This window comes from Mesoplodon mirus (genome assembly GCF_964341445.2).
Source record: "Mesoplodon mirus genome assembly, chromosome: 16".
NCBI lineage: Eukaryota > Metazoa > Chordata > Mammalia > Artiodactyla > Ziphiidae > Mesoplodon > Mesoplodon mirus.
In genome coordinates, this window is record NC_138992.1 from 14,819,622 (window position 1) to 14,846,466 (window position 26,845).

The window sequence follows — 26,845 nt, forward strand, 5'->3', positions numbered from 1 at the left end:
CAAGTCTCTCCACGATGATGGCTGATTTCATTTTCCTCTCCACTTCCTCCAAAAAAGGGCTGGTAATGGCTTCAGCAAAGATGTACCAGTCCCTGCATGCCTTTTCTGAAAAGCTGAAAGTGTTAGATAGTGTCCCTAATAAAAACAGTTGGATCAAGATGATAAAGTGAATCACTCATAACAGGTTGTGAATTACTTTCAGGAAGAAGAAATCTCAATGCTAGGGGAAATAACTCACCTGCAGACCATATCAGAAGATCTGAAAAGCCTGACCATGGACCCTCACAAACTGCCCTCTTCAAGTGAACAGGTAGGAGTCAAGGGGTAAGCATGGGAGAGAAAGCCGAAGAGACAAAGGTTCAAGGCCCTGAGGGTTCCTTGTGGCAATATCTCATTTTAAATAACATTCATGTTTTACATTGTGAAGCCTAGTAATCATCTTCCCTAGTCATTATACAGCACCTACTGTGTACCAGGCTCTGCTCTAAGCTCTTTACATAGACTTCCTCTACTATTAACCCCATTTTACAGAGGAGGACCTTGAGGCACTGAGAGATAAAGTCACTTAATCAGGTAGTTATTGGTAGAACTGGGATTTAAACCAGGCTGTCAATTTCCAGAGCCCATGCTGTTAACCATATGTTCACCGACCCTCTAGAAATAAACTCTCCTAGGGACATGACAGTGATGTATCTTGGTCATCATTGTGAATCATTCTCACTGAATTTCTCCCATTCTAAGTAAGTAGTGCATGAGGATTTCTCTTATCTTATGAAAAAGGTGACTTTTTAAATGTTGATTCATTTGGTTCATGTGACATTCACACTGTATCCAGTGGGAAGAGACCTATTTGGGGGAACAGGTGATAAATCATGTGCTGGCCTTTGCCTTTTGTATAAAATTCTTATCACTGCCTTGGGAGCCAACTAGGAAGACAAATTTGGGAGCTTATATTTTCCATCCTATGAAATTGTGTTTATCAGACCACAGCCTGCAGGCATTCACTCAGTAAGTAGACATTTATTGAGCACCTACTGTATGAATGGAAGGTAGACCTTGTACTCAAACAGCTCTTTGTCAAGTAAGGGAGACAGATGTAGAAGTCATTGTGAAAGAATTGGTTTCTCTTGATTCTGTCAGGTTTTAAGGGTCAAACAGGGCACAAGTGACCACTGAATATCAGGTAGCTAAGATGTAATGTAATAAGATCAACACATCCTGAACCCATTATTGTCTATGTGGTGGTGTAAGCAAAAACCCTACAAATTCTAACCTTGGGTGTAAATGGCTCTTATAAATTGTTAATGTAACTAACTGTAAATCTTCCTCTTTCTTTTTTGTCATGGTTTTCCATGACTTATGTCATGGTTTTCCTCCCCTCTCCGCATTAATTATATTTTTGCTTGTCTCAGAAAAAGGATTGTGACGTTGATGGATTGGTACTATGCTTCTTTAATTAAAAAAAAAAATCTTAACAGCATGTTTTTCGATCCCCACTCCTCGATGATGGCAGAATTTCCACGTTATGATGGCTGTTAAGATTGGACAGATAACGTTTGCTTCTCAACACCTTGCTTACCCTCCTGGCTCTATCCCCTTAGGTGATTTTGGACTTGAAAGGTTCTGATTACAGTTGGTCGTACCAGACTCCACCCTCTTCCCCCAGCACCACCATGTCCCGCAAATCAAGTGTCTGCAGGTAAGTGAGGCCCGGCTGGGCCACTGCTTTGGGGACACAGCATTTTTCTTTATGCTAATGTGAGCATTAGAGTCAGTCTTGAGCTCTAAAATGGCTCATTTAAAAAGGAAATGGTGATCAGGTGAAAGGATCCCATCATGATTTTGGTCTCACTCTTTAGTCTCTGGATTAGTTTTGGGTCATAAGGAAAATCCCATCAGGTCTCGGACTAGTGGCCACAGCTTTCTCACTCAGTGTACATCGTACGGATTTTCCCATCTTACGAATTCGCATTGGATGTTCCCTGTTTAGCAGAGTAAGAAGCACATGGGCTAAAAAAGGGGGCAAACAGAGGTTGATTCTTGTGCAGGCTCATCTTGCTGTCGCCAGAACAAGTGAAGGCAGTAACAGTGGCTCCTGCCCTCATTTGCCCCCCAAGTTTTGTCTCAGGGCTTCATAAAGTGAACAGAATTCTTGATCTGTTAACCACTCACACTACTCCCATCACTGCTCTGTTAAGCACTAGCGTTATCTAGTGACTCACAGTGAGAATCCACTGGAATAGTTCTGCCATTGGCCACACTGTTTTCTGGCAGTTTTCTGTTCAGCCCCATTCTTGGCTTGCTGACTGCCAAGTTTATTCTCTTCCCATGAGGGTGCATCCCGTGATCCTCGTGCATCATTCCTTTCTTGGTACACTTCACCTGCTAATCTTTTTCTTTGACTTTTCAAAGCCAAATGAATTTCCACTTCCTGTGAATTAGCATTGAGGGTAAAAAGCAGGATGGATCTGCCGAATCTGTGTCTGGTAATATCTCTCTACACGTGTGTGTGTGTGTGTTTCATTTCATACTTGAGCTTGTGCAGCGTACACGGAGCAGGAAGTTCAGACTTAAGATGCTTATCCTGACGTTCAGCAACCTGAAGATGTTGGTTTCTTGTCATCCTCTGTGGGCTGTGTGTGTGTTCGTGTGTATGACACATCTACTCAAGTTTTTTACTGAGGATGTTTTTTGTTTGGTAACCAAGAAAACTTTATCTCGATGAGTATAAAACAAAGCTGCATGAGTATCTTTTCTTTCTACAGTTTTAGTTTCCATAGAAAATCATGTCCCATGGACAACACCAGTTCTGAGCTTGCTGCAGTGGAATTGCAGTGAACTTTGTTGTCAGTCTCCAAATGCCCTCTTCTGGCTGACTGGGGGAAAAGCAAAAAATCATGATAATTATCCCTGGCAAATGTCCCCAGTGATTTCCCTCCAGCACACTCCCCTATACCTGTTGGAACATTCACACCAAGTAATTCTGGTATAGAACAGTCACGCAGCCCTAGACTACCTTATTAGCTGTCCGAGTTTGCAAAATTTGAAGAGAATTTCTTGCGGGTTTAGGAGCAGAAACCACAAACATTCTCATCCCAGGCTGGGTTGTTTATTTCACGCCTTCTGATGCTTCTACAGCTGCTCTTGTATGTCAGCTCTGCTCGTGTGGACCACGAGACTTTGTTCAGTTTTCTGGGTTTCGTGATCTGAGTGATTAGACAGAGTGTAGGACGTATCTCTTACGCCTGGAAACGGAACGCAGACAGAACACCAGAGGGCATGTGTCATTTTCTGAAATCCTGTTTACTGTTCCATCCTGGAAGCAAACAGCTTAGATTGATGACCTTTAGTCCCTGAAAGCTGCCTGCCTCTTGCCTGGTGTTCTGTTTGCCGGGCCCACAGATATTTTAACAGAGAAACACCTGTGTTCAGGGTCAAGCCATTCATTAAAGCACCAACTTTGTAAATAAAATGTAAAACACATGGACACGAAGAGAGTCGATTTGCTGATACTCTGTACGGGGGACTCCTTGAGGAGTGTCTGGGTGCCGAGTGATGGTTGGCTGGGTTGACTTTGGTCTCCTGGACCCAGATGGTCCATCGAAAGGAGGCACTTGGGTGTTCCAACCGGGTCATGCTGAAGCCTTAGCTGTTTTGGCTTCAGGGTCACAGTTTTTGCGAGCAGATGAGATGAGCCCTTTTCATGCCGCGGACATCGGGTCCCCTGGCTTTGGTGGTCGGTGACAGAACAGAGCTTTAGAATCACGGGCCTCCATCCTAAGGACGCCCGGTTGTGCCGTCGGAGAACTGAGTCTCTGTGGCTGGTGTTCCCCCCCTTGCTCACAGGAAAAACTGTTTTGTTTGTTAGTTTAATGATGGGGTGTTTTGAAAACATGGCTCGCCGTTTGCACTGCTTCTTGGGGCCGGGGGCTGATTGCATGACGTCGTTCTCCCCTGTCGTCCCGTGTCGTCTGTCCCCCGCTGCCCCCGCAGCAGCCTGAACAGTGTCAACAGCAGCGACTCGCGGTCCAGCGGCTCCCACGGCTCCCACTCGCACTCGCCCAGCTCCCACTACCGCTACCGTGGCTCCAGCCTGGCCCAGCAGGCGCCCGTGAGGCTGTCCAGCGTGTCCTCCCATGACTCAGGGTTCATCTCCCAGGACGCCTTCCAGTCCAAGTCGCCATCGCCTATGCCGCCGGAGGCCCCCAACCAGGTAAGGGTCCTTGGCTCCTGGAGCAGCCGCAGCACCTGGGGCCTGGACCACCCTCAGTGGCTGGAGCCAGAGAGGGACCTGGGCTTGGCCAGACCCCTGTCTTCTGACGGGAAACCTCTGGTTTAATTTCTCATCTCTAGAGGAGCTGCTCCCCTAAAGGGAGAGATACCATAAGTGGGGGGTTGAAGCTTACGATCATCATGCTGGTGATGGTTGAGTCACTGCATTGATTTGGGGAGTTTTCACACGTACACAGACTCAAAGAGGTTTGGCCACTCCCTGGCATCCCTGTAAGTGCCCGGCTTAGCGTGATGTAGTAATTAATGGGCACTTGCCAATGGGGGCGGAGATTCTGTCATTGAACAGTGCCTTAGAGACCTGCCCTGGCACTCTCAGCTTCCTTTTATCAATTTGTGTTGAGAATGAGAAAGCATCTTCAGAGCCCATGCACGTGATTCTGTTGGCACCTTGCTCCTGGGAGAAGGGGAGGTGTTGAGTCTCTTTGACCACAGTTGGCTTAGATGGCGCTAGGCACACAGGCCAATGGGTCCAGCCAGAGCAGGAGGCAGGAGGTGGGCATTGGAGCACCCTTCACCTGCTCCCCTCTGTCCTCTTTTTGTGCCAGTGGGTTGGCCTCTAGATTAGTAAGCAGCACGGACCTGACCTATAGACACTGGGAAATGTGAACCTCCAGGGTGCCTCTCAGCACCATCCGCTGGGGAGCATGGTGGCTCTGAGCCCGTCGTGTACATTTTGAGGCTGACCACAGCCTTTGGTTCAAGATCCTTGGGATTCAGAAGGTCATGTGCTTGTCTTGTTCATCCAGGTATCCAATTTGCCTCACAGTCACCGAATATCTCCTGTGTGCCAGGCACCATCCTAGGAGCTTCTGCCTGTGTTAACTGTGTAGTCCTGCCAACAACCACGCGGGGTGTTGTTATCCCTGTTTTGCTGTGGAAACGGAGGCTCGGAGATGTAAAGCAATTTGCCCGAGTTGCACAGTTATGTGACCTGCAGGTTGGGGATCTGGAACCAGGGTTTCTGACAACTGGTCCAGCACCCTTTCTGCACCGCCCTGGCCATAAGGTGCCCCTGGCAGAGTGTTCTGGGGAGCACTCTACGTAGAAGAGGCATCTGAGGTGTTTTGGGAGCCTAGGTCACTCGCCTGACATGGCTGACATTGGTGAACCCAGAGCTGCTCAGCCCGGTGCTCCTTTTGGCATTTTACAGCCGTCCCCGGGCACTGTGGCCTCTCTCTGTCTTCCTGGGGTCGACACTCAATTTCGAATGGAAACGCTTGGAGCCAGGAGCTGCAGCTTTAAGTCCTGATGTGCTTGGGGTGCTTTGGCTCAGTCTCTGAGGGGTCACCACCCCGTCCCCTGTCCGTCCCCACTATGTGTGGCACTAAACAGCACCTGCATGTCTTGCAAGCAGAGAGTGAGAGTGGTCAGAGGGGGAGCAGGGATCTGCCGTTCCTCAAAGGCTTTTCTAATGTGCAGCGTCGTTGTGTGTTTTTAACAACTGACACATTAACAAAGTATTGTGCACCGACACTCCTTTCTAAAAAAAAAGAAGCTGTGTGTTCCAGCCTTGCTGTGCGTGTGTGGATCAGGCTGAATGAAGTGGGCTTTCTGTCTCCAGTAATGTCGAGGGAAGCGGAAGGCAGCTTGTTGGGATTTACTGAAATCTGAAAGCCGGTACCCAAGATATGCTTGACTAGCAACTCCAGGGTAGTTTTAATAAACTCAGGGATACTGCAAAATTTAATTGAGAATTCTATTTTGAAAAAAAGGCATTACAGCTGCTTCTAAGGCAGAGGGGAAATTTAAGGAAATTGTACACATCACACAGGCCAGAGAGTACAATCTCCTGGAGGAAGTAGTGTTACCTTAATTTGGGTGGGAGGAAGGGAGCAAACATCCGAAAGGGGGAGATCCCTCAAGTACACAGATGTAAATGGATGCCACGTGGCAGGATGTGTTCAGAAGTCTCCCGTTTTCCTCCACTCTGCTCTTTTCAAATTGTGCCATGTGCGCCCAGGAGTCATGGACCACGTGTGCAGCTAGGCTCCTGCCTAGAACTGTTCACTCCATCAAGGCAAGGAGTTCTTCAGGAAAAAAATGAGGAAGTCAAAAAGAAAATATGAACCTGCAGTCCTGGGGTGATTTACTGGTTCTTTTTTCAGTAAAATTGAACATATTTGAGTGACAGGAACCAAAATAAATAGTCCTGGTGATAACTGATTTTTATTTATAGTTGATATACAGAGGTACACACACACAAGATCTCATTTAATCTTCATCTGATAGATATTATGGATCCCTATTCTAAAGATGAAAAAAACCTGAGGTTTAGAGAGATTAAGCCCATGGTTCCTTGACTGGGAAGTGGCAGAAAAAAGACTTCAATCTGAACCTTCAGACTTCAGATCCTGGACGGCTAACCAGACACCGAGCTGGGGAAGTGGCCAGAACCTCCCCCATGGGGCCTGGCCTTGCTTGGGCTCCTCGGAGCGGCATGCGTTGTGGAATGCCTTTTCGGTTCCTTGCTCCTGCAGGATGGGAGGCTAAGGATCTGTCCTTTGGTAGGAGCCTTTCTTTGGCGGGTGGTGGACAGAAACACGCATCTGGCCGCCTTGCCAGTGAATACAGGGACGCTTCCAGGGAAATAGCAGAGAAGGCACAGACTTCCTTATACGAATGGGATGAGATTGCAGTTAACAGTGAAGAAAACTTAAAGCAGATACCTGGGTGGGCCCAAAGCACTATCCTGGGGGACCCAGTTACATGGAAGAGATGGTCACTGTCACTCATCCGTTCGGCACTTTTAAACACCTGCCACATGCCAGGACAGGACCAGGACGTCGCGAGGTAGTGGTGAGCTAACAGGCAGTCTCTGCCTCTGCCCAAGGTTAGGAGCTGGGAGCGGTTTCCCTGGCCGACACCGGGAGACTGGCAGGGACTGGAGCGTTAATAAAATCAGGCTGAAGAGATGTTTTCACAAGCCAGACCTCCTTTCTGTGATGTCCCAGAGCTCGCCAGGATGCTTCATCTCTCCCTATGACGGCCACTGGAAACATTACCCTAACCACTGGGCTTCACTGCCTCAAACCTCAGAATCGCTCCCCAGGCAGAGAGACCTAAAATCATGTCTTGTGAAGATGCAGCTTCATAGCTGGAAGCCACCCACATCCAGAAGTTGCATGGGATAAAGGGAGAGAGTCCAGGAATTAGAGCCATTCTAGGCAGACATGGAGCAAAAACCCAAGTTGGGGGTCAGTCCTCTTGGCAATAATGCCTGGACACCTGAGAGATGTAAAAGTCATGGCATCCCTTGGGCCCTGGGCCTATGGCACAGGAAGAAAGGCCCTAGAGAACGCAGGGAGTCCAGCGCCTTGAGCACACTCCCCTGTGCCAGGCGCACACACAGACGGCGGGGTTCTGGGGGCCTTGCAGTCCGGCAGGTCTGGGGCTCGCTGGGTCTCATGCTTCCTTTCCAGGGCTTGGAGGCCTCTGTGTTGGTGCAGCTTTGGGGGAAAAAATAACCCTAACCCTCTGCTTCTCTCATCCTTCCCTCTTCTGTATGCATGTCTGTCTCTCCGTGCGTGCCCTTCTCCCCTCCTGCCCCCCCCACCCTTTTATTTTTTACGACCGTCCTTTTTCGGTGGCGTGTGGCCCCTCCCCGGCTGCAGAACTCGTCCAGCTCGGCCTCCTCTGAAGCCTCGGAAACCTGCCAGTCCGTGAGCGAGTGCAGCTCGCCTACCTCAGTCAGCTCAGGCTCCACCATGGGCGCCTGGGCGTCCACGGAGAAGGTGACCGGCTGGGGTCCCAGCCTCTCCCCCATCCCCTGCCAGCTGCTCCCCGCACAGCCGCAGGAACCTGGAAACTCAAAATCTCCACCAAGCGTGGCCCCTCTTGGGGCCAGAGGGAGGGACAGGACTGAGGGCTTTTTCCAGAATGGGTGCCTGGCCCTGAGCGATGACTCTGCGGTCGTCCAGAGGGAGAGGAAGGGGTATGGGGAACTCGGAGTGTGAAGGCTTCTTCCCAGGACATGGATGGTCATCCGTCTTCCCCCCTTCCCCTCCCCTGCACCCCCCCACCCACCATGGCCTCCTCTTCACCGTGCCCTTGGACGTGACACTTGACTGCGTCCGAGGCTGTGTGCTTTCCTGCCTTTTAGTTGCAGTCACCCCACCCTTCACCCTGATTTGGAATCTGCTCCTGAACAGTGATGATTTTGGAAACCTGGAATGAACAGCTTTCAGTTGACGCTTTTGAATTTTAAAATTTGCACGAGATGAGCGAATCACCGTCACTATGGAATTATTGGTGAAATAATCGAAAACCATTGAGAGCACCAAACATTAGGGACACTGATCATTTCCAAACTATTCTGAAATGCAGATACAGTAGTTCCGCAACTGAATACTTAGCTGGTGTCAGATATGCGGGCACTGTTTGCACCGGTAACGCTTTCCTCTCGCATCCTGGGCCGAGTGGCAGAGCCCTGGTGTTTGTTCTATTTGCAAATATTCAGATCTCCCCCGTCCCTTGAATGTCAATGCCATCTTGTATCTCCACACTCATCCTCTTGTATTAATTTTTTTTCCTTTTTTCCTCCCTTGTTTTGTTTGTTTCCAGTTGTCTAACGGGTTTTCTCACTATAGTTTATCAAGCGAGCCCCACGTGGGGCCCGTAGGGGCGAGCCTTTTCCCTCATTGCCTGCCCGCCTCCCGCCTGCTCCCTCGGGCCACCTCTGTCCACCTTCCAGACTACGCTCATTATTACACCATTCGGCCCGGCATGTTCCCGTCATCTCAGATCCCTAGCTGGAAGGTTTGTGTCTCTCCGCCCTCCTCTCGCCCTCTCCCCCGTCCCTCATTGCCTCTGTGCTCACCCCTCTGCTGCCCCACGATTCTCACCCCACCCCCACCCCTTTCCTCTCACACTCTGCCTTCTTCCCCATAACACCTCCTCCCTAAGTAAATTCCCACTGGGGAGAACCGGAAAGCAGCAGGCAGCGCTGAGACAGGAATGTCCACACGGAGCTGAGATTGGAGGAGCTCCCTTTAGGGGACACCAGTTAACCCCCGTAAGACCCCAGTAGACCCAGATGTGGCATTGCAGGGATGTCGCTCCCAAGTTGTAAGTCCAAGTTCTGCCCTCCCGGGGGTTTCCTGAGGGTGTCACTGTTATCAGGGAGGATTGTCCTCCTCGGCCACGTTCCCCAGACTGTTCCCTTGAACCCTTACTGGGCCATGGTAACAGAACCATGCCCCAAAATGTGGTTTGGCTTATTATGTTTTATCTTAAAAGGACCTGCAGACTTTATTTTTAGTCTTAATTGTTTATATTAAAACATGTTTGCTTTAATATAAAAACGAAAAGTTTTTATATTATTTCCTAGCAAGTCCGATTGATGCCAGGGGGATATTCTACCTTTATTTGGAGAGGAGGTCCCTAACTTGAATAGTAGGCCCCTAAGCGGCCCGCCATCTCGAGCAGGCCTTGACTTCCTCCCTCACAAGTGGTGCGGGCCCCTCAGACCCCTCAGAATCTCTCTTCTGGCCCAGGGGCCTTCCCTTCCTCTGTGAGGACCTCAGAGAGCACATCCTGAAGCGCCCTTTGGGGCGGTTTCCCAGAAGTAAGGTTCAGCCTCAGGGAGAGTGGCTGAAGTCCCCTTAGCGCCCCCCGGTGGCCACTCCGGGCGAGTGAGGTCATTTGAGCCGCCCCAGACATGGGAAGGGAGGGCCTGGTCCCTGGGGATGTGCTCTCCACTGGCCGGTGCCTTCAGACACCATAGGCAGTTGGTCAGTTGTTTGATGGCTGTAACTGAGTCTCCCTCAGGCTACCTGCCCTGTTGTTGCGGGTTTTCAGTCTTCGGGCGGATGGGAGGAAAGGGGAGGTACCCAGTGGACCCCCAGAGGATTTTCTGCTCCCTTCTTCTAGTGCCGGGTGAGGGCAGAGGAGGGGCTGCTGGCCTGTCCCAGCCTGAGCTTCCCCCGAGGGGACCAGCTACCTTCTGTGGGCGGGCAGCTGTCTGGAGGCTTCTGTGGCCTCCCGGTGGAGGCAGAGGCCCTGGCGCCTGACCACACTTGTTCCACTTAGGACTGGGCCAAGCCAGGACCTTACGATCAGCCTCTGGTGAACACCCTTCAGCGCCGCAAAGACAAGCGAGAGCCAGACCCCAGCAGTGGAGGCCCCGTCGCAGCGGGAGGCACGCCCGCCGCTGCCGAGGAGGCTCAGAGGCCGCGGAGCATGACCGTGTCGGCCGCCACCAGGGTGACGCTCTTGTTCTCTACAGCTGGCTGGGCCCCTCGAGACCTGGCGGGGGCCACGTGCTGGCCAGCAACTGGAGGGATCCGAGCCCCTTTCCCCTACTCCCTGCTACAGCATTTAGAAGGCCCCCAGGGAAGGCCTTGTATGGCTATTAGACTCTAGAACTTTCTAGAGCCTGGGTAGGGTCCAAGCAAGTTAGCAGCCCCCTGGGCCCACAGACAGTGGCGGTCACGGGAGCAGAATAGGAGTCCTGTTGAGGCCCCCACTGGACGAGGAGTGCAGAAAGGCTCTGGGGGTATCAGACAGGGGACTCACGGCCCTGGTGGCTCACCTGCCTCTTTCCTCCCACCTGCAGCCTGGAGAGGAGATGGAAGCTTGTGAGGAACTGGCCCTGGCCCTGTCTCGGGGCCTCCAGCTTGACACCCAGAGGAGCAGCCGGGACTCGCTTCAGTGCTCCAGCGGCTACAGCACCCAGACCACCACCCCCTGCTGCTCTGAGGACACCATCCCCTCCCAAGGTAGGAGAGCCTGAGCTTTCCAGCCGGGCTTCCTGAGCAGTGCCAGGTGAGGAAGGAGGCCCTCCCCGCTGGGAGGAGGCAGACGTGCGGGAGTCTGTCCAGCCACAGTAGAGCATCTTGGAATGCTCTGGAGGGCTCGTCTGTAGTTGTCGGGTCGCTGCCATGCAGGAAAGTGGCCAGATTTCACAACTTGGTTTGTTTCTCACCATCAGGGTACAGGGATGTCCCAATTTGAAGGCAGACAGATGCTGTTAATGATAACGACATCATCTGTGTTCGGCACTTTGTACCAAGCACTTTCTTTATTTTCCCATTTATTCTTCACAATCGTTTATGTCGTAAGTCTATTTATCCCCATTTTACATACATGGAGACTGAGGCCCAAGTTCACACAATGAGCAGCAGAGCTGGAGTTTGAGTCGAAGGGCTGTCAGAGTCTGAAGCCCAAACTCCAGCCAAATTCTCTATGAACTTGCCTCCCTCACCGCCCTCACCAGCACACACACACAAGCCAGCAAGATGGCAGGCTGGTCGCTAGGAAAGACCTGTGAGAGCTGACCAAGCCTGTCGGCAGTCCTTCAGTCCAAGTCTCTAGAAGAGTGGGTCTCAGTGGAGGGCCACTTTGCTGCTCAGGGGACATTTGGCAATGGCTAGAGACATGTTTAGTGGTCACAACTGGAGGGCGCGCTGCTGGCATCTGGGAGACGGCCAGGGACGCCGCTGACCACCCCTCACACAGCACACAGCTCCACCCCCACCCCAGAACTTACCCGAATGTCAGAGTGCTGCTCTTCAGAAGTGAGCTCTATGATGTTCAGTCTGTATGCTTCCCCCGCTCCATGTGACCCCATTTTTGGAGAGAAAGTGAGCACCCCTCACTGATGGAACCTGTCTCTGTGCCTTGTTTTCGGAGACTCGTTACCAGTAGCTCCACTGCTTTTCTAGCCCTCGCCTAACGAGTTGATCGTGAGGGAGGTAGTGAGGTCTGTGATGGTCCGTGTGGGCTTTGTCTCTCATGTCAAATTCCGGGCTGGAGGGCTTGTAGAGGTTACTTCCTCTTTCCACCCCCTTTATTCCTCCCAGAGGTGCTCAGAGGTAGCCTCGCTGCGGCCTGGCGGTTTTGCATTATTCACCGCTCAGCGGTGTTTGCGTGCGGGCCTGCTGTGTCCAGCGCTGCTCTTGGTGCTCAGCGTTCCCTTGGTGAACGAAACGACAGTCCCTGTCAGGGAGTTCTTAGATGGTGAGGGCTGCTAAGGCTGGCCCAGAAACCCCGGGAGGCTTGGGATGAGATTGCGGGCGAAGTACCTGGCCTCTGGGGCCCTTTGTCCTCCCAACACAAAAGAATCAAAAGGCACAGCCACTGCCTCGGCGATTTCTAATCGGATCCTATGATCAGTTTCAGATTACGATTATTTCTCTGTAAGTGGTGACCAGGAGGCAGATCAGCAGGAGTTTGACAAATCCTCCACCATTCCGAGAAACAGCGACATCAGCCAGTCCTATCGACGGATGTTCCAAGCGAAGCGCCCAGCCTCAACTGCTGGCCTCCCCACCACCCTCGGACCTGCTATGGTCACCCCAGGGGTTGCAACCATCCGACGGACCCCTTCCACCAAGCCTTCTGTCCGCCGGGGGACCATAGGAGCTGGTCCCATCCCCATCAAAACACCCGTGATCCCTGTCAAGACCCCCACCGTCCCAGACCTCCCTGGGGTGTTGCCAGCCCCTCCAGATGGGCCCGAGGAGCGGGGTGAGCACAGCCCCGAGTCGCCGTCCGTGGGTGAGGGCCCCCAGGGTGGCACCAGCATGCCCTCCTCAATGTGGAGCGGCCAAGCCTCCGTCAACCCTCCTCTTCCAGGCCCGAAGCCGAGCATCCCCGAGGAGCACAGACAAGCAATTCCAGAAAGCGAGGCGGAAGACCAGGAAAGGGATCCCCCAAGTGCCACTGCCTCCCCAGGCCAGATTCCAGAGAGTGACCCTGCAGACCTGAGCCCAAGGGATGCCCCGCAAGGAGAAGACATGCTGAACGCCATCCGCAGGGGCGTGAAGCTGAAGAAGACCACGACAAACGACCGCTCAGCCCCGCGCTTCACTTAGGCTCTCTTAGGCTCACAAAAAATGCTGCCAGTGGGGAACGAACTGTCTAATTAATAAGACCTAGTGTGTCTTGATCCATTCCAATCTGTAATCAAACAAAAGATTTTGTAGGCAACTCAGAACACAGCTCTTTTGAAAGTACTCGACACCTTTAGATAAGAATTAAAAGCAACATATGTAACTGACATAACCTTGATCTTTTAATTTGTAAATATTGAGTTTTCTTTCTGCACATTTTAATCTTAAGTTTCCCTTTTGATTTTTCTGAAGGTGCCAAATTCCATTTTTTACAAGTCTTTGTAAAATTTTAAATGCATAATAAGGGGGGGAGGTCGGGCAGGGGAACCACGCAGTAGTAATTTCAGAAAAAAGGATAACTATACTTAGCTTTTTTTTTTTTTCTTTTCTTTCCTGCAAGCTTTTGTAGATGCATTGTAGTAGTCTGGCTTAGACACAAATTCAAGTTATCGTAATGTACAAACAAAATGGGTAAGGGGTAAAAATCCTTATTCAAGTATACTACATTCGGAATGAGGAAAACGGGAGTCAGTTGATGCGCAATATTAGGTCAGTGAGGGAACTCTGGAAACGGCAGGCTGTGTTGGGACTAGGGGGAGGGTCGCGGGAGGGGCACACTGTCAACACAGCCGATCCTGTTACATTTAAGAGTAGCCTCGTAGGTTGAATTTCTAGTAGCTTCATGGTAAATGCATCCGAGTAAGCCACACTGGGTTGCAGTGTTTGTCTCTGTAGGTGTTTAAGGACTTCCTTTCTCCCACGACCGCTCCTGACTGCACACAGCACCCACCTCCAGTCCCGTGCATGCTGCCGCCGCCGGGTAGACATAGAACCCCCCACTGCAGTTACTTGTCTGTTAGTTATACCCACTTTCATTGAATCCAAACACATCCAGAAGGGTAAGGCAGTTTAAAAAATGTGAAAACATTTAAAAGTGATTGCTAGCAGGGAATTCTTAGATATAGCAAATGCCTTTTACTTAACCGTGCCTAGCAGGCTGGGTGCGTTGAAAAGCCCAAATATTTTGGAAAAACTGGAGCGGATTTAACAAGGGTAACCAGCTTGGAGTCTGGCAACTTGCCAATGTGTTTACCAGTCTGGGGGCTTGTTTTTCTTATCTTCTTTTAAATAATGGCAGTTAATTGGCTTCATCGAAGCCAATTAAACATCGAAGAGAGGAGGATTTATTTCTCGTCACTGGGAATCTGACCACCATACTGTCCCTTTTTTTTTTTGTATTCTAGGTAATGTTTTTTGGAATGGATTTCTGTCTTGTCTTTTCTAAGTGAAAGTTAAATTTGATATAATGCCCATCCCCTAAAGCCAGCAGAGATTTGTAGATTCAAAGGGACCACGTTTGGGGAATGCAATGGTGTTTAAAAAAGAAAGCCAGCCCGTTCGGGTCAGTTGAAAGTGCTCGTTTGGGACCGAACCTCTCAAGGAATAGGAGCCTGGTGGGTCCCACAGACCCTGCAGATCTCTGTTGGCTCCAATCGTCAATTACATAATCTTCTGCTTTAACACATAACTGCACTGGATGTGAAAGAAACATACCTGTATAGTCAGTGTTCTCTATATTAACATTTAACACTGCTGTGATCGCTCAAAAACATTTTATGTTACGGCTTTCAAGCAAAGGCATGATTATTAGAAACTGTTTAAGCTTTTTTTCTTTGAAAAACAAGCTCCATTTACAGAATATAAGCAACAACAGTGCCTGTGGTTTAGCCCACCAATCCTGATGACTAAAAGTAGCTGATGCATTGTGCATATGATGCTTGAGATGGTTTCTGCAAAAGCAGAAATCACTGCAAGGTAATTACGATAGATAAAAGTGGTATTTTAAACCTTTGAAATAAATGGGTGTAACTGTACCTTGGTACAGCTTTTCACTTGTTTAGTTTTTAAACGTTAGTATAATCTGAATAAATTTAATATAAAATGTTGCCAAATTCAATGTAGAAAGAATGACAAAACGCCTTGGGTAGTTCTGTTTGTGTTTTTGCATATCGTAAAAGCAGTGTCACAGCTAAAAATAAAGAAATCGTTTCTAAAGGTAAATTATTGTGGTTTAGTTGCTAGTTTGTACTGAGAGTTGACCTCTCCCTGTGCAGTTTTTTGTTCTAAACTTGTATAAATAACAGTTGTGTAACGTGTCTCCCTTTTACCTTGTATCAGTTGCTTCAGCCTACATTATAAATAAAGAACCACTAGAAAAAAAAAGCCCTGCATTTCAAGTCTTATTAAAATTCAGGTGGAGGTCTTAGTGAAGTGTTAGAAAATGGACTGAGACTCAGACTGAGCTTAGTTAGAAAACTGATAACATCAATTTTGTGCACTTTAAGAACACTAGTTGCCTGAACAGTGAGTTACCAAGAACTAAAACTAGCTGGGCTTGGTTGAGCTTTAAAAATGGCTTTACCCTTAAAAAAAGAAACTTCAAACATTTAGAGTTCTGCTACCCTTACCTTTTGTGTCTGCAGACAATCCAAGCTACGGTAGAGGGAGCAAAGCTGGAAAACTGCCTCCAAAATAAGTGCCACCAAAGTGCCATCCACATTGGATGCCATCAAACTCCACTCCTGAGAACCCCATAAACTCCATGCTTATTTGCTGAATGCGTGCTTCTTAGTAGTCCTTTAATCAGAGCTAAAATTCCGTTAGTGGAATCTAGAAAACAGAAAAGGTATCTTATGTCCTCAGTATTGGCATGCCTCTTCTTGGCTTCTTATGCCCTCCAGTCACCATAGCTAGTTTAAGCCTTCAACTCAAGTTTGTTTCAACTAAATCTTCAGAGTAAATCTTGTATCTGGTTCTGCTGCAGTTTTCCCTCGATAGCATGTGTTATCAGTATGACTTAATGGGGAAGAACAGAATACATCTGACTACGTTTCAGGTACTTTTCTTTATATGCACAACTGCTAAGAAAACGACAGTGGCCCAGTCACCTGGCATCATGTTACTCCTCAAAAGAACACGTCAGTCATACCATATGGAGTTATTTTATTAGGGCAAGTGTATGTCCTGTAACTTATTTCACTTGCGAGCGTGACTGGTGAGGCATCTTCCTCTCTTTCTCTACATGGGCCGCTCCCGGGGCCTGGTCACAAAATGCCACCACAGTGGGGGCAAATCACCTTCCTTTCGGGCTGGGGGCAAAGCTTCAGTTCTGGGACCACCAAGCGGGGTTTCCTCCTGCAGCTGCTTAACCTAGAAGGGGGGGTAAGGAAGGAACAATTAGAAAAGGTGTTGAACTGACTGTCCAATCTCTCTGCTACAGGGAAGTGTCGGCATTGTTTCTACTGTGTCACATGACACACCCTGATCCTCACTACTGAAGTGTTGTTTGTATATACCTGCATTATCTTTTTTTTTTTATGTAGTGTCCTTCCTTGTCTCTTGTAACATTCTTTATTTTAAAGTCTATTTTATCTGATATGAGTATTGCTACTCCAGCTTTCTTTTGATTTCCATTTGCATGGAATATCTTTTTCCATCCCTTCACTTTCAGTCTATATGTGCCCCTAGGTCTGAAGTGGGTCTCTTGTAGACAGCATACATGTGGGTCTTGTTTTTGTATCCATTCAGCAAGCCTGTGTCTTTTGGTTGGAGCATTTAATCCATTCACGTTTAAGGTAATTATCAATATGTATGTTCCTATGACCATTTTCTTAATTGTTTGGGGTTTGTTTTTGTAGATCCTTTTCTTCTCTTGTGGTTCCCACTTAGAGAAGTTCCTTTAGCATTTGTTTTAGAGCTGGTTTGGTGGTGCTGAATTCTCTTAGCTTTTGCTTGTCTGTAAAGCTTTTGATTTCTCCACTGAATCTGAATGAGATCCTTGCCGGGTAGAGTCACCTTGGCTGTAGGTTCTTCCCTTTCATCACTTTAAGTATATCATGCCACTCCCTTCTGGCTTGTAGAGTTTCTGCTGAGAAATCAGCTGTTAACCTTATGGGAGTTCCCTTGTATGTTATTTTTCGGTTTTCCCTTGCTGCTTTCAATAATTTTTCTTTGTCTTTAATTCTTGCCAATTTGATTACTATGTGTCTTGGCATGTTTCTCCTTGGGTTTATCCTGTATGGGACTCACTGTACTTCCTGGACTTGGGTGGCTATTTCCTTCTCCATGTTAGGGAAGTTTTTGCCTATAATCTCTTCAAATATTTCCTCTGGTCCTTTCTCTCTCTCTTCTCCTTCTGGGACCCCTATAATGCAAATGTTGTTGCGTTTAATGTTGTCCCAGTGGTCTCTTAGGCTGTCTTCATTTCTTTTCATTCTTTTTTCTTTATTCTGTTCCGCAGCAGTGAATTCCACCATTCTGTCTTCCAGGTCACTTATCCATTCTTCTGCCTCAGTTATTCTGCTGTTGATTCCTTCTAGTGTAGTTTTCATTTCAGTTATTGTATTGTTCATCTCTGTTTGCTTGTTCTTTAATTCTTCTAGGTCTTTGTTAAACATTTCTTGCATCTTCTCGATCTTTGCCTCCATTGTTTTTCCGAGGTCCTGGATCATCTTCACTATCATTATTCTGAATTCTTTTTCTGGAAGGCTGCCTATCTCCACTTCATTTAGTTGTTTTTCTGGGGTTTTATCTTGTTCCTTCATCTGGTACAGAGCCCTCTGCCTTTTCATCTTGTCTGTCTATCTTTCTGTAAATGTGGTTTTTGTTCCACAGGCTGCAGGATTGTAGTTCTTCCTTCTACTCTCTGCCCTCTGGTGGATGAGGCTATCTAAGAGGCTTGATGGGAGGGACTCTATAGCTGCATTATCTTTATGCCCACATTTTAACTCGGACACAAAATCTGTTCTCCTTAAATGTTTTCCCATTCTTAAAACAGCAATGCTGAGAACAAACCCTCCTCCCCCACCTCTTACTCATTAAGCAAAACCCTGACAATTACCATTCCAATTCCCCCTTGTTATGGTCCCCCCACCTCTTTCCCCCCAAAAATGTTTATTTTTGTGTCTCAGCTAAGAGGTCTCCAAAAGCACTATTAAGAAACTTCAATTTGAATACATTAGGGATGTTAATTTAAAAGCCCCCCAAATAGCAATGAGGACAAGAAATAACATGAAATCACAGGTACAGGTGTGCTCAGTTCTGCCCCCACTGCCCAGCTACCCCTTTTCCAGCCATCTCCGAGACCATCACTGTCCTAACAGAGGAGGAGACCTATGACACCCACTTTCCAGATCCATGATTTTTTGAAGCTTCCTCCAAAAAAACCAACTCTGGATTGTGGCTAATCTGAGCCTCAAGCACATGTGCTGTTTAATAATGTCAAAGAGATGGAATTGGTAAAGGAGGAATATTTTGGGGAGAAGTGGTTATCACAGTGATCAACTGCAAGATGAATCTGCTGCTCTCCATGAATAAATATGCCTTGAGTTCCCAAATGCTGATATACTTCTTAGAAAACACTGCCCTCCTTGGTCACAAAATTATGAATTTAAGTAACCCACTATCCAAGCAGTGTCCCCTTCCAGCTCATTTGCTTAAATGTCCCCTTGAAAATAATTCCTGAAACTCAGATACTGCCAGTTCACAGGTCCTCACACCCAACTTGCCCTTCTTTCTGCATCAGCCTCCCTGTCTACTTCCCTCCTTTATCCAGCTAGATTCCATCACGACAATCACTCCCTCTTGAATAAGTTCCTTGTCACTCTTGACAGTGGACAACCACACCATCTACCTTCAAACCTGCAACCATACAGCTTAGTGTTGCTAGAGAGAAAAAAAAATACTGGAACAAACTGGTGTCACAACATGTTAATTATTCCCAACTTCACATGGGCCTTCACCACCACGTGGCAATCTTACTACTATTCTCCAGCAAGCTCATCCTCTGCCCACGATTATCACACCTTTTCCACATTCTCCAAACATGCTTTGCCCACTTCCTGGCTTTTCCTCACTTCACTTAAAGAAGAGAAGCCATCACATTGAAGTCTGTCGTTTCCCCATCATCAAAACTTCTAACCCAAATGTATTTATACACATCTTTTGTCCAATTAGAATGGAGGAAGAATCCCTTCTCCTTCCAAAGGCCCCCGCACATGCTTGGGATCCCGCCCCTCTTCTCAAAAACTTTCCTTCTGTACCTATTCCACCTCTCTTCAGCATTACCAATTTCTCCCTCAAACCCCAGATCTAATCAGCATATACGCATCATTTATCTTAAAAACAAGTAATCCCTCGGCCTCCAGTTACTGCCCCCGTTTCTTTGTTCTCCTCAGGACATCTTCTCAAGAGTCATCACTCCCTCCTGTTTACTCTTCCTCACCTTCTGATCAGTCTGTGTGTGATAGAAATGGCTCTAATCAAGGCCACTAATGCCCTTCCTGTAGCCAAAACCTTTGGATGTTATTTCTAGTACTTACTCTATTCCATCAAATCAAAGATGACTTGGCCCCAGCCATTCTTGTTTATTTATTTATTTTTTTGGCCAGGTGGTGCAGCATGTGGGATCTTAGTTCCCCGACCAGGGATCAAACCCATGTCTCCTGCAGTGGAAGTGCAGAGTCTTAATCACTGGGCTGCCAGGGAAGTCCCCTGGCCATTCCTGAAACACCTTCTCTTGGATCTAAGGATCTCAAACATTTCTGTGGCTTTCCCTCCACTTCCTTTACTGGGGAGAGGGCACCCAGAAGAGGCCCTCATTCCGTGGCTTTTAAAACAACTGATAACTCCCGCATTTCTAGTTTGAGCTCAAATCTCTCCTTTGAGTTGAGTTCCAGATTCATACATCCAAAGTCACCCTCTGATACCTGCACCTGATGTCTCACAGGACTCTCAAATTTAACATTCGTAAATTTAACATTTAAAACTGAACACTTGATTGTCCCTTTGACATCTGTTTTTTCCCCTCTTCCCTATCTCAATAGACACCACCACCAACCTCCAGATGTTGAAGCTTAAAACCTGGAAATCCTTCTTTTTTTTTTAATAGATGTTGGGGGTAGGAGTCTATTAATTAATTAATTTATTTTTGCTATGTTGGGTCTTCGTTTCTGTGCGAGGGCCTTCTCTAGTTGTGGCAAGCGGGGGCCACTCTTCATCGCGGTGCGCGGGCCTCTCACTATCGCGGCCTCTCTTGTTGCGGGGCACAGGCTCCAGACGCGCAGGCTCAGTAGTTGTGGCTCACGGGCCCAGTTGCTCCGTGGCATGTGGGATCCTCCCAGACCAGGGCTCGAACCCGTGTCCCCTGCATTAGCAGGCAGACTCTCAACCACTGTGCCACCAGGGAAGCCCCTGAAAATCCTTCTTGATTCTTCCCTGTCCTTCACTACCCCCCGCCCCCACCCCCCATCCAATCCCTCTTCACATCCCTGCAGACAATATCCTGAATCTACTTCCTTCCATATCCACTGCCCCCACCCTAGTGCTAGTTGCCATAATCTTTGGACTAATCTACTGCAATAACCCCAAACTGGTCTCTCCAATTCTCCACTTGCCCTCTCCAATATATTTTTCACACTACAGCAAGACTGACTTTTTAAAAATATAAATCAGACATCATGAGTGGAAAAATACCCAAGGTGCTGGTGGAGAAGGTTAAGGGACTGTAGGGTAGAGCAAGGTCAGGCAGAGGACTATGGAGGGGAAGGAGGGAAGAAGAAAAATCAGAGAACAGAAAAGCCAAAAGACCAGGGAACACATTTTAACCTATTTCTAAGATGGCTGTAAATGTTACATTTAACACACTTGAAAGAGAAAGTATATCTGAGAGGCAAGGGGCCAGAGTAACTGTCGGAGCTGGAATGTGGACCTCTGCACATGGGGAACCAAACCTCAGCTCCTTCCAGGTGTTGACCATGTGGGCCAAACTACATGGTAAAACACAGGCAAGACTCACCTCTCGTTCCCAGCTTTCTCTCCGCAGTTTCTTCCACTGCTCTCTCTTCGCAAAGTAATCAGGATACATTGCCTTCTCGGAAGGATGCCAGTCATCTAAGCACCACTCGGGAACCTGTCAGGAGAGGAAATCACGGCGTCATTCCACAGGACACATTTACATGTCAAGGGTAGGGCCTGCTCAAGAGACAGAAGACAAAAATCAAGGTGCATTTTTATAACCATTCCAAGTACCAGACTGTTTCTGACACTAAGGAATAAACAGGAGAGGACTGAGACAAACGAGAATGCCTTAGAGTGAAACAGCCTAGGGATGAAAAAAAGCAAGGTCAGTCCAGAGAGAACTGGCATCATTCTTCCCCTACCTGAGTTCTCTAAAGATCCAACGTGGCTGTATGTTATTTGGAAACATCACTTAGAATACTAAGCACCAATTGAAATTGGTTAACTTTAAGGTCCAAAAATGAGTTATTTACCAATTCCTTTAGCACTGTGCTTTGCCAGAAAGTTTACTGCAAGACCTTAGCACTGAATTTGGAAAGAAAATGATGGCATCTGGGAGAAAGAAAACGGACACTGAAAAAAAAAAAGTGTAACTGTCAGGAAAGAAATGTCCTAGCTGCCCCTAAAAGGGCAAGTGGTTTCCAAGGCTGAGGTTCGGGATTTGAGACACCTGTGGTCCTCACCTACCTTGTAACACTCGTATCTCTCATAGGAGGTACCCCCAGGAGACTCAGGGAAGATGTATGGCTGAGGATGCTGACAGTGCCAGAACTCTTCTTCTGCCTCCCTCAGCAGCTGGGTGGCCTTCACCATGTCCTTTTCATTCTTATGTTCATCAAACCGAGCTCTCATCAAACAAGCAAAGTACCGGTATTTGTCCCTGAAACCAAAATGATTTTGGAGATTAGAAATGTTATCTACTCAGTCAAGGCAGTATTACTGTCTGACAAGAGGCAGTACTTCCACTAACACCTTTCAGGTGAGTAGCGTGACTTCCCAGCCCCTCCCTGGACCCTGTCAACGGAGCAGCTGCATCATTACAATGGCTTCCCTGGCAGCCCCCCAAACACCAGCAACAGAAAGCTACTATATTACTGATAAATACAACCTAACCCCTTTCCCCTGTCTCCTCTATCACCTCTGTAGGATCATTCAACATTCATTCAATGACAGCTTACTGCATTTCCTCCTACCTTGTGCTAGGCACTGTGCTAAATTCTGGAGACACAAAGATGTAGAAGGCACGTATTACTGATACATGGTGCAAAGAGTGTTGCTCAAATCAGACAGACCTGGGTTTGAATGCTGACTCTGACACTAGCTGCCTGACCTTAGGCAAGTTTCGGTCAGGTTCTAGAAGAAACCATGGGCAGAGATCATTAACGGGGCTTTAAAAATTTTTTTTATTTATTATTATTATTTTTTTTATTGTAGTTGATTTACAATGTTGTGTTAGTTTCTGGTGTACAGCAAAGTGATTCCGTTATACATACATATATATACTTTTCCATATTCTTTTCCATTATAGTTTATCACAAGATATTAAATATAGTTCCCTGTGCTATACAGTAGGACCCTGTTGTTTAGTTTATATACAGTAGTCTGTATCTGCTAATCCCAAACTCCTAATTAATCCCTCCCCCCAATTTCCCCTTTGGTAACCATAAATTTTTCTTTGTCTGTTTCTATTTTGTAATTAAGTTCATTTGTACCTTATATTAGATTGCACATATAAGTGATATTTATCTTTCCATTTGACTTACTTAATGTATAATCTCTAGGTCCATCCATGTTGCTGCAAATGGCATTATTTCATTCTTTTTTATGGCTCAGTAGTAATGGGGCTTTGATAATCCAGGCCACAGATGGCAAGGGCTTGAAGCAGGCAACAGTGATGGATAGTGACAAGAGAAAAACATTTAGACTACAAAGTTACAAGAGTAGGCCATGGAGTCAGATAGCTTAAGACTGCTTCAGCTCTGCAGTTCCTAGCTGTGTAACCCAGGGTAAATTATTTAAAGTCTTTAGGCCATGGGTTCCTTCTCCATAAAACAGTTAATAACAGTACCTATATCTTAAGGATGTCCTAAAGATTGGATCAACTAAAACATATCAGCACACTTCAGACAGTGCTTGGTACATCCTTCGTGCCCAACGTAAGCTACGAATATTATTACACTGGGGAGAGAATTTACAAAAATCAGTGTCCAACGGCATACAAGTATGTGTGTCATGGGCAGAGGGGTAAGTAGGGAGTACTTGAAAATAATGCTAAGACTTAAAGCTGAGTGACTATATTACTAGTAATGCCATTAGCTGAGGCAGGGAATTTGGGAAGAGAATCAAAATGAGGTAGGGAAAAGAAAAATACGTTCAGTCTTAGAGAACTGTAGGTAATCTAGCAAACAGCTGGAAATACACCTCTACAGACAAGTGAGCACAGGTGGTAACTCAAGTCCCAGCGTTAGATGAGGCTGCCCGAAGTATACACAGCAATGACCAAGGGCCTAGGATGGACCCATGCAGAACAAACAGCGCTATGAGGGCAAATGGAAGGAAGAGAATCAGGCAAGTACTGAGAAAAGACGTTAGTGAGATTTAAAGAAATGACGAGTCAGTGTTATCATAGTAACTACGTTTATCCTTTCCTCCAAGATAATATTAATATTCTCAGATGTAGTTCAGCACTACCTGAATTCCTGATGGCTTGACTTCATCTTTCTGAAAGATAATTCTCTATGTTACCTGTTTGTTTCTATGTCCATCTTCCTCATTAATCCATAAACTGCTACAGCTGAGAAAGAAGCCTTATTAACTTTTATTTGTCAGCCACCATAGAACCTGAATTGCAAATTGTCAGATGAATAAAAAAATTAGGGAAGTAACTAACCCTACAGCCTTGAACCTGGCCATCTTCCTGCCTAGCAAAGAGAAGTAGGTTGATGACTTTACAATAATCCCAAATATACAATCTGGGCTTCCAGGATCCTTTCCACAACTCTTCCAGACATACTCAGTTTCCCACTGTTTAGAGGTTTTTTCTCAGAAGCCCTTCTCCTGGGACTAGGTTTTAGGATCCTGCTAAGGGCATGGAGGCCTGGCATTCATACATCTTGGGTTGTCACCCCACCACGCATTGCATCTAGATCACGAAAACCTATATGTTTTAAGACTGTGTTCTAAGACTAGTCCCAGATGGACAGAGGGAGGAAAGAAGAAGAGAATTATGTGGGAGGTAAAGAATTAGGTGGGATGTGAAACTAATGAAAAGGACTGAATGAAGCTAAAAAGAGGAAAGCTGATGGGAGGGGTGATGATGTTTTGGAGTTAAGACACCTGAGTTTTAATCCTGGCTCGGCCACTTACCAGCTGCTGGGCCTTGAGCAAGTCAGTCTCTTGCCTCTTATTTTAGCCTCTTATTTTCTCGTCTATAAAATAAGGCTAAATAATCCCTAACACCCAGAGTTGTGAGGACTAAAGAAAATAACGCATTTATTATTACTGCCAGTACCAGGAACGAGAAAGTCACGAAGGAAGCTATTATTTACTGAGCGCTGGAGGCATGACATTTCCATGTTTGGCACTTCCTTTCTCTTAACCGTCATGCAACCCTCTGTGCTGGGTTCCGCGTCCGTTTTCCTGATTAGAAAACTGAGGCCCGGACCGGATAAACAAGTCTTCAAAGTGTCCCAGATGTAGGCGACGACACCTGCATTCGAACCCGGGTCTAGAGGAGGGCTCCGCGGGGCGAGGGGCCGCCTTCCCACCCCGTCCCAGAAGTCCTTGAGCCGCTCGGTCCCCAGAGCCTCTCAGCCTCTGTGGTGGCCCCCGGGGTCACCTCCCCGCGCTCTGGGTCCCCCTCGCCCACCTGTGGATGCACCACGACTCCAGGTGGCGAAGCGCCCGCTTATAAAGCCGCAGCACCTTCTGCTGGTGGGTCAGGTAGGCACCCGGCACCGACAACGCCATGACTGCCGGATCACCTTCAGCGGCCGCGGGGGCTCCTGGGAAACCGGACGTCGGCGGCGAGGGGGCGGGGCTGCATGAGGGGCGGGGCGACGGAGGCCGCTTCCGCTTCCGTTTCCGTTTCCGTCAGGGAGGAGCCTGGGCCAGCCGCAGTCATGAGTCGCTTCAAATTCGTAGGTAAGACTTTCCCCCCGTTTGGGGCCTTTCTATCGGTTCCCGGGCCTCGTGCACCGCGGCCACAGGGCCCAGGACGTGAGCTCTCCGGCTTTTTGAGGGTTGAAAGTGCACTCCGTGGAGGAGGGTGCGGGGAGGCCTCTGGGTGTCGGTAATGTTCTGGATCTCAGTATGGGTGCTGGCTTCACGGGTGTGCTTCTTTGTGAAAATTCACGAGCTGCGCAGTTACGATTTATGCTCTTTCCAACATATGTGTTGTGTTCAATAAAAAAAAAGGAAGCAAAACTACTAAAAAGCAAACGAAAGGCCTGTCGCTATGTTCTCCTCCATCCCACGTGCACCTCCCCGCGGTTTCCCGTTGCCTTGGCGGAGAGAGGATGGCTTCGAGGGACTCGTTGACTCACTAATTCATATCACAGTTCATATCACAGTTACTGGGCGCCTCTGGTGGGCCAGGCACTGGCCTAGGAACACAGGCACGGCCCCTGCTCTTCTGGCATCACCATGTGGTGGGGGAACTGGAGGACACACCACAGTGGGAAGAGAAACAAGTTTTATACTTGGCAAGTACAATAATCCATTCGGCATCGGTAGAACAAGAGATGGAGAATTCGACAGGAGCTAAAGGAGTAAGCATATTTAGTACCAGACTTAGGAAAGCCTGGGGGAGGTTGTAAGAGCTCGGATTGGAAGGGTGACTTGGAACTCGAATGTGTTGCTGAGTTTAATTTTCTGTGTATAGAGTAGAGCTTCACTGAAGGCTTTTGACAAGGAGCATTCATTAAGTAAATCATTGAATGCCAGTTACATATATTGGGAGCCTTGAGCTATGGGATACAGTAGTGGGTAAAACTGGGCATGATCCTTGTCTTTGTGAAGTTTCCAGCTACCTGAAGGTGGAAGACGACAGTGATCACGTCTCTCTTTAGTAAGGTAATCCTGACAGGTGTTGTGTAGGTTTGGTGGGTCACAGGGAGAGACAGGGAAGCATTTCAGAGCTTGAACAAGGGCACTGGAAAAGGGAGAGAGAAATGGAAGAGCGGTACATATGCAGCATTTAGCAGCTGAGTGTTTATGGCAGGTAAGGAAGAGTGAACAGTCAGAGATGACTCAGTGTTGGGATAAACACCTAAACATGAAATGGAAGCATGGGTAGTTTGGCAGTGGGTGGGAGATGTAACGAGATCCATTTGGATTAAGTTAAATTTGGGATTCTTACAGGACATCCAGGTGGAGACATTTACTGGGCAATTGGAAATGCCTGGCACTCAGGAGAGAGCTTAGGATTATAAACTTAGATCTAACAGTTACTTTAGACAATATTTTTTACAGAGACATTGTGCTAAGTATGTGGAATTATAAAAAGAATCAAGTGGTGCAATTTTCAGACTGGAGAGGTATGTACAGTCAAAGCAAATGCAGGGGAGAATGTTTAAGTGGCACATTGTTAAAGGTTTTTTAAAATGCTGTGGGAAAGCCTGGGGTGGGGTTGGGGGATGGGAAGGTCATCAGAGGTTTAGACACTTTCCAGGTGTGGTGTCTCTCAGCCTGTTTATTGCAATCTGTGATATAATTGATGGGGGAGATGGGGTAGGAGCCATGAAACACCCCACAAAAGACAATTATTTTTTTCTTTTAAAGGTTTGTGTTTGTATTGTAATAAAAAAACTAAATCCCTGCCTCAGGTTTTGTCTCCTTAAACCCATCCTCTGTGTAGCCTCCAG

The 26,845-nt window shown here is 47.5% G+C and overlaps 3 protein-coding genes across 12 annotated transcripts in view; 2 read left to right on the top strand and 1 right to left on the bottom strand.

Annotated features, from left to right (window-relative positions):
• MTSS1 (MTSS I-BAR domain containing 1) overlaps nt 1-15,347 on the top strand; it is a 165,415-nt gene extending 150,068 nt beyond the window's left edge. For 3 of the 9 annotated variants that reach the window (XM_082601808.1, XM_082601809.1, XM_082601814.1), the window contains 7 exons: nt 203-310; nt 1,602-1,699; nt 3,994-4,213; nt 8,854-9,048; nt 10,321-10,494; nt 10,847-11,009; nt 12,406-15,347. In XM_082601808.1, the coding sequence (XP_082457934.1) occupies nt 203-310; nt 1,602-1,699; nt 3,994-4,213; nt 8,854-9,048; nt 10,321-10,494; nt 10,847-11,009; nt 12,406-13,106 (1,659 nt within the window). In that variant the 3' untranslated portion in view covers nt 13,107-15,347. Of the gene's footprint in view, nt 1-202; nt 311-1,601; nt 1,700-3,993; nt 4,214-7,904; nt 8,025-8,853; nt 9,049-10,320; nt 10,495-10,846; nt 11,010-12,405 lie in introns of all 9 variants that reach the window. The other 6 variants (XM_082601815.1, XM_082601811.1, XM_082601816.1 and 3 more) reach the window with 6 other exon arrangements.
• Nucleotides 15,348-16,110: 763 nt separating this feature from the next.
• On the bottom strand, nt 16,111-25,000 carry NDUFB9 (NADH:ubiquinone oxidoreductase subunit B9). Its single transcript, XM_082601830.1, has 4 exons — nt 24,850-25,000; nt 21,669-21,861; nt 20,980-21,093; nt 16,111-16,334 (listed from the first exon to the last, which is right to left on the bottom strand). The coding sequence occupies exons 1-4, from the start codon at nt 24,948-24,950 to the stop codon at nt 16,203-16,205; spliced, it is 540 nt and encodes a 179-aa protein (XP_082457956.1). The 5' UTR covers nt 24,951-25,000; the 3' UTR covers nt 16,111-16,202.
• A 77-nt stretch (nt 25,001-25,077) lies between these two features.
• Nucleotides 25,078-26,845, top strand: part of TATDN1 (TatD DNase domain containing 1) — a 39,641-nt gene continuing 37,873 nt past the window's right edge. Inside the window, exon 1 of one of the 2 annotated variants that reach the window (XM_082601820.1) lies at nt 25,078-25,124. In XM_082601820.1, coding sequence (XP_082457946.1) covers nt 25,103-25,124 — 22 coding nt within the window. In that variant the 5' untranslated portion in view covers nt 25,078-25,102. The remainder of the gene's footprint in view (nt 25,125-26,845) is intronic. The other variant, XM_082601824.1, reaches the window with a different exon arrangement.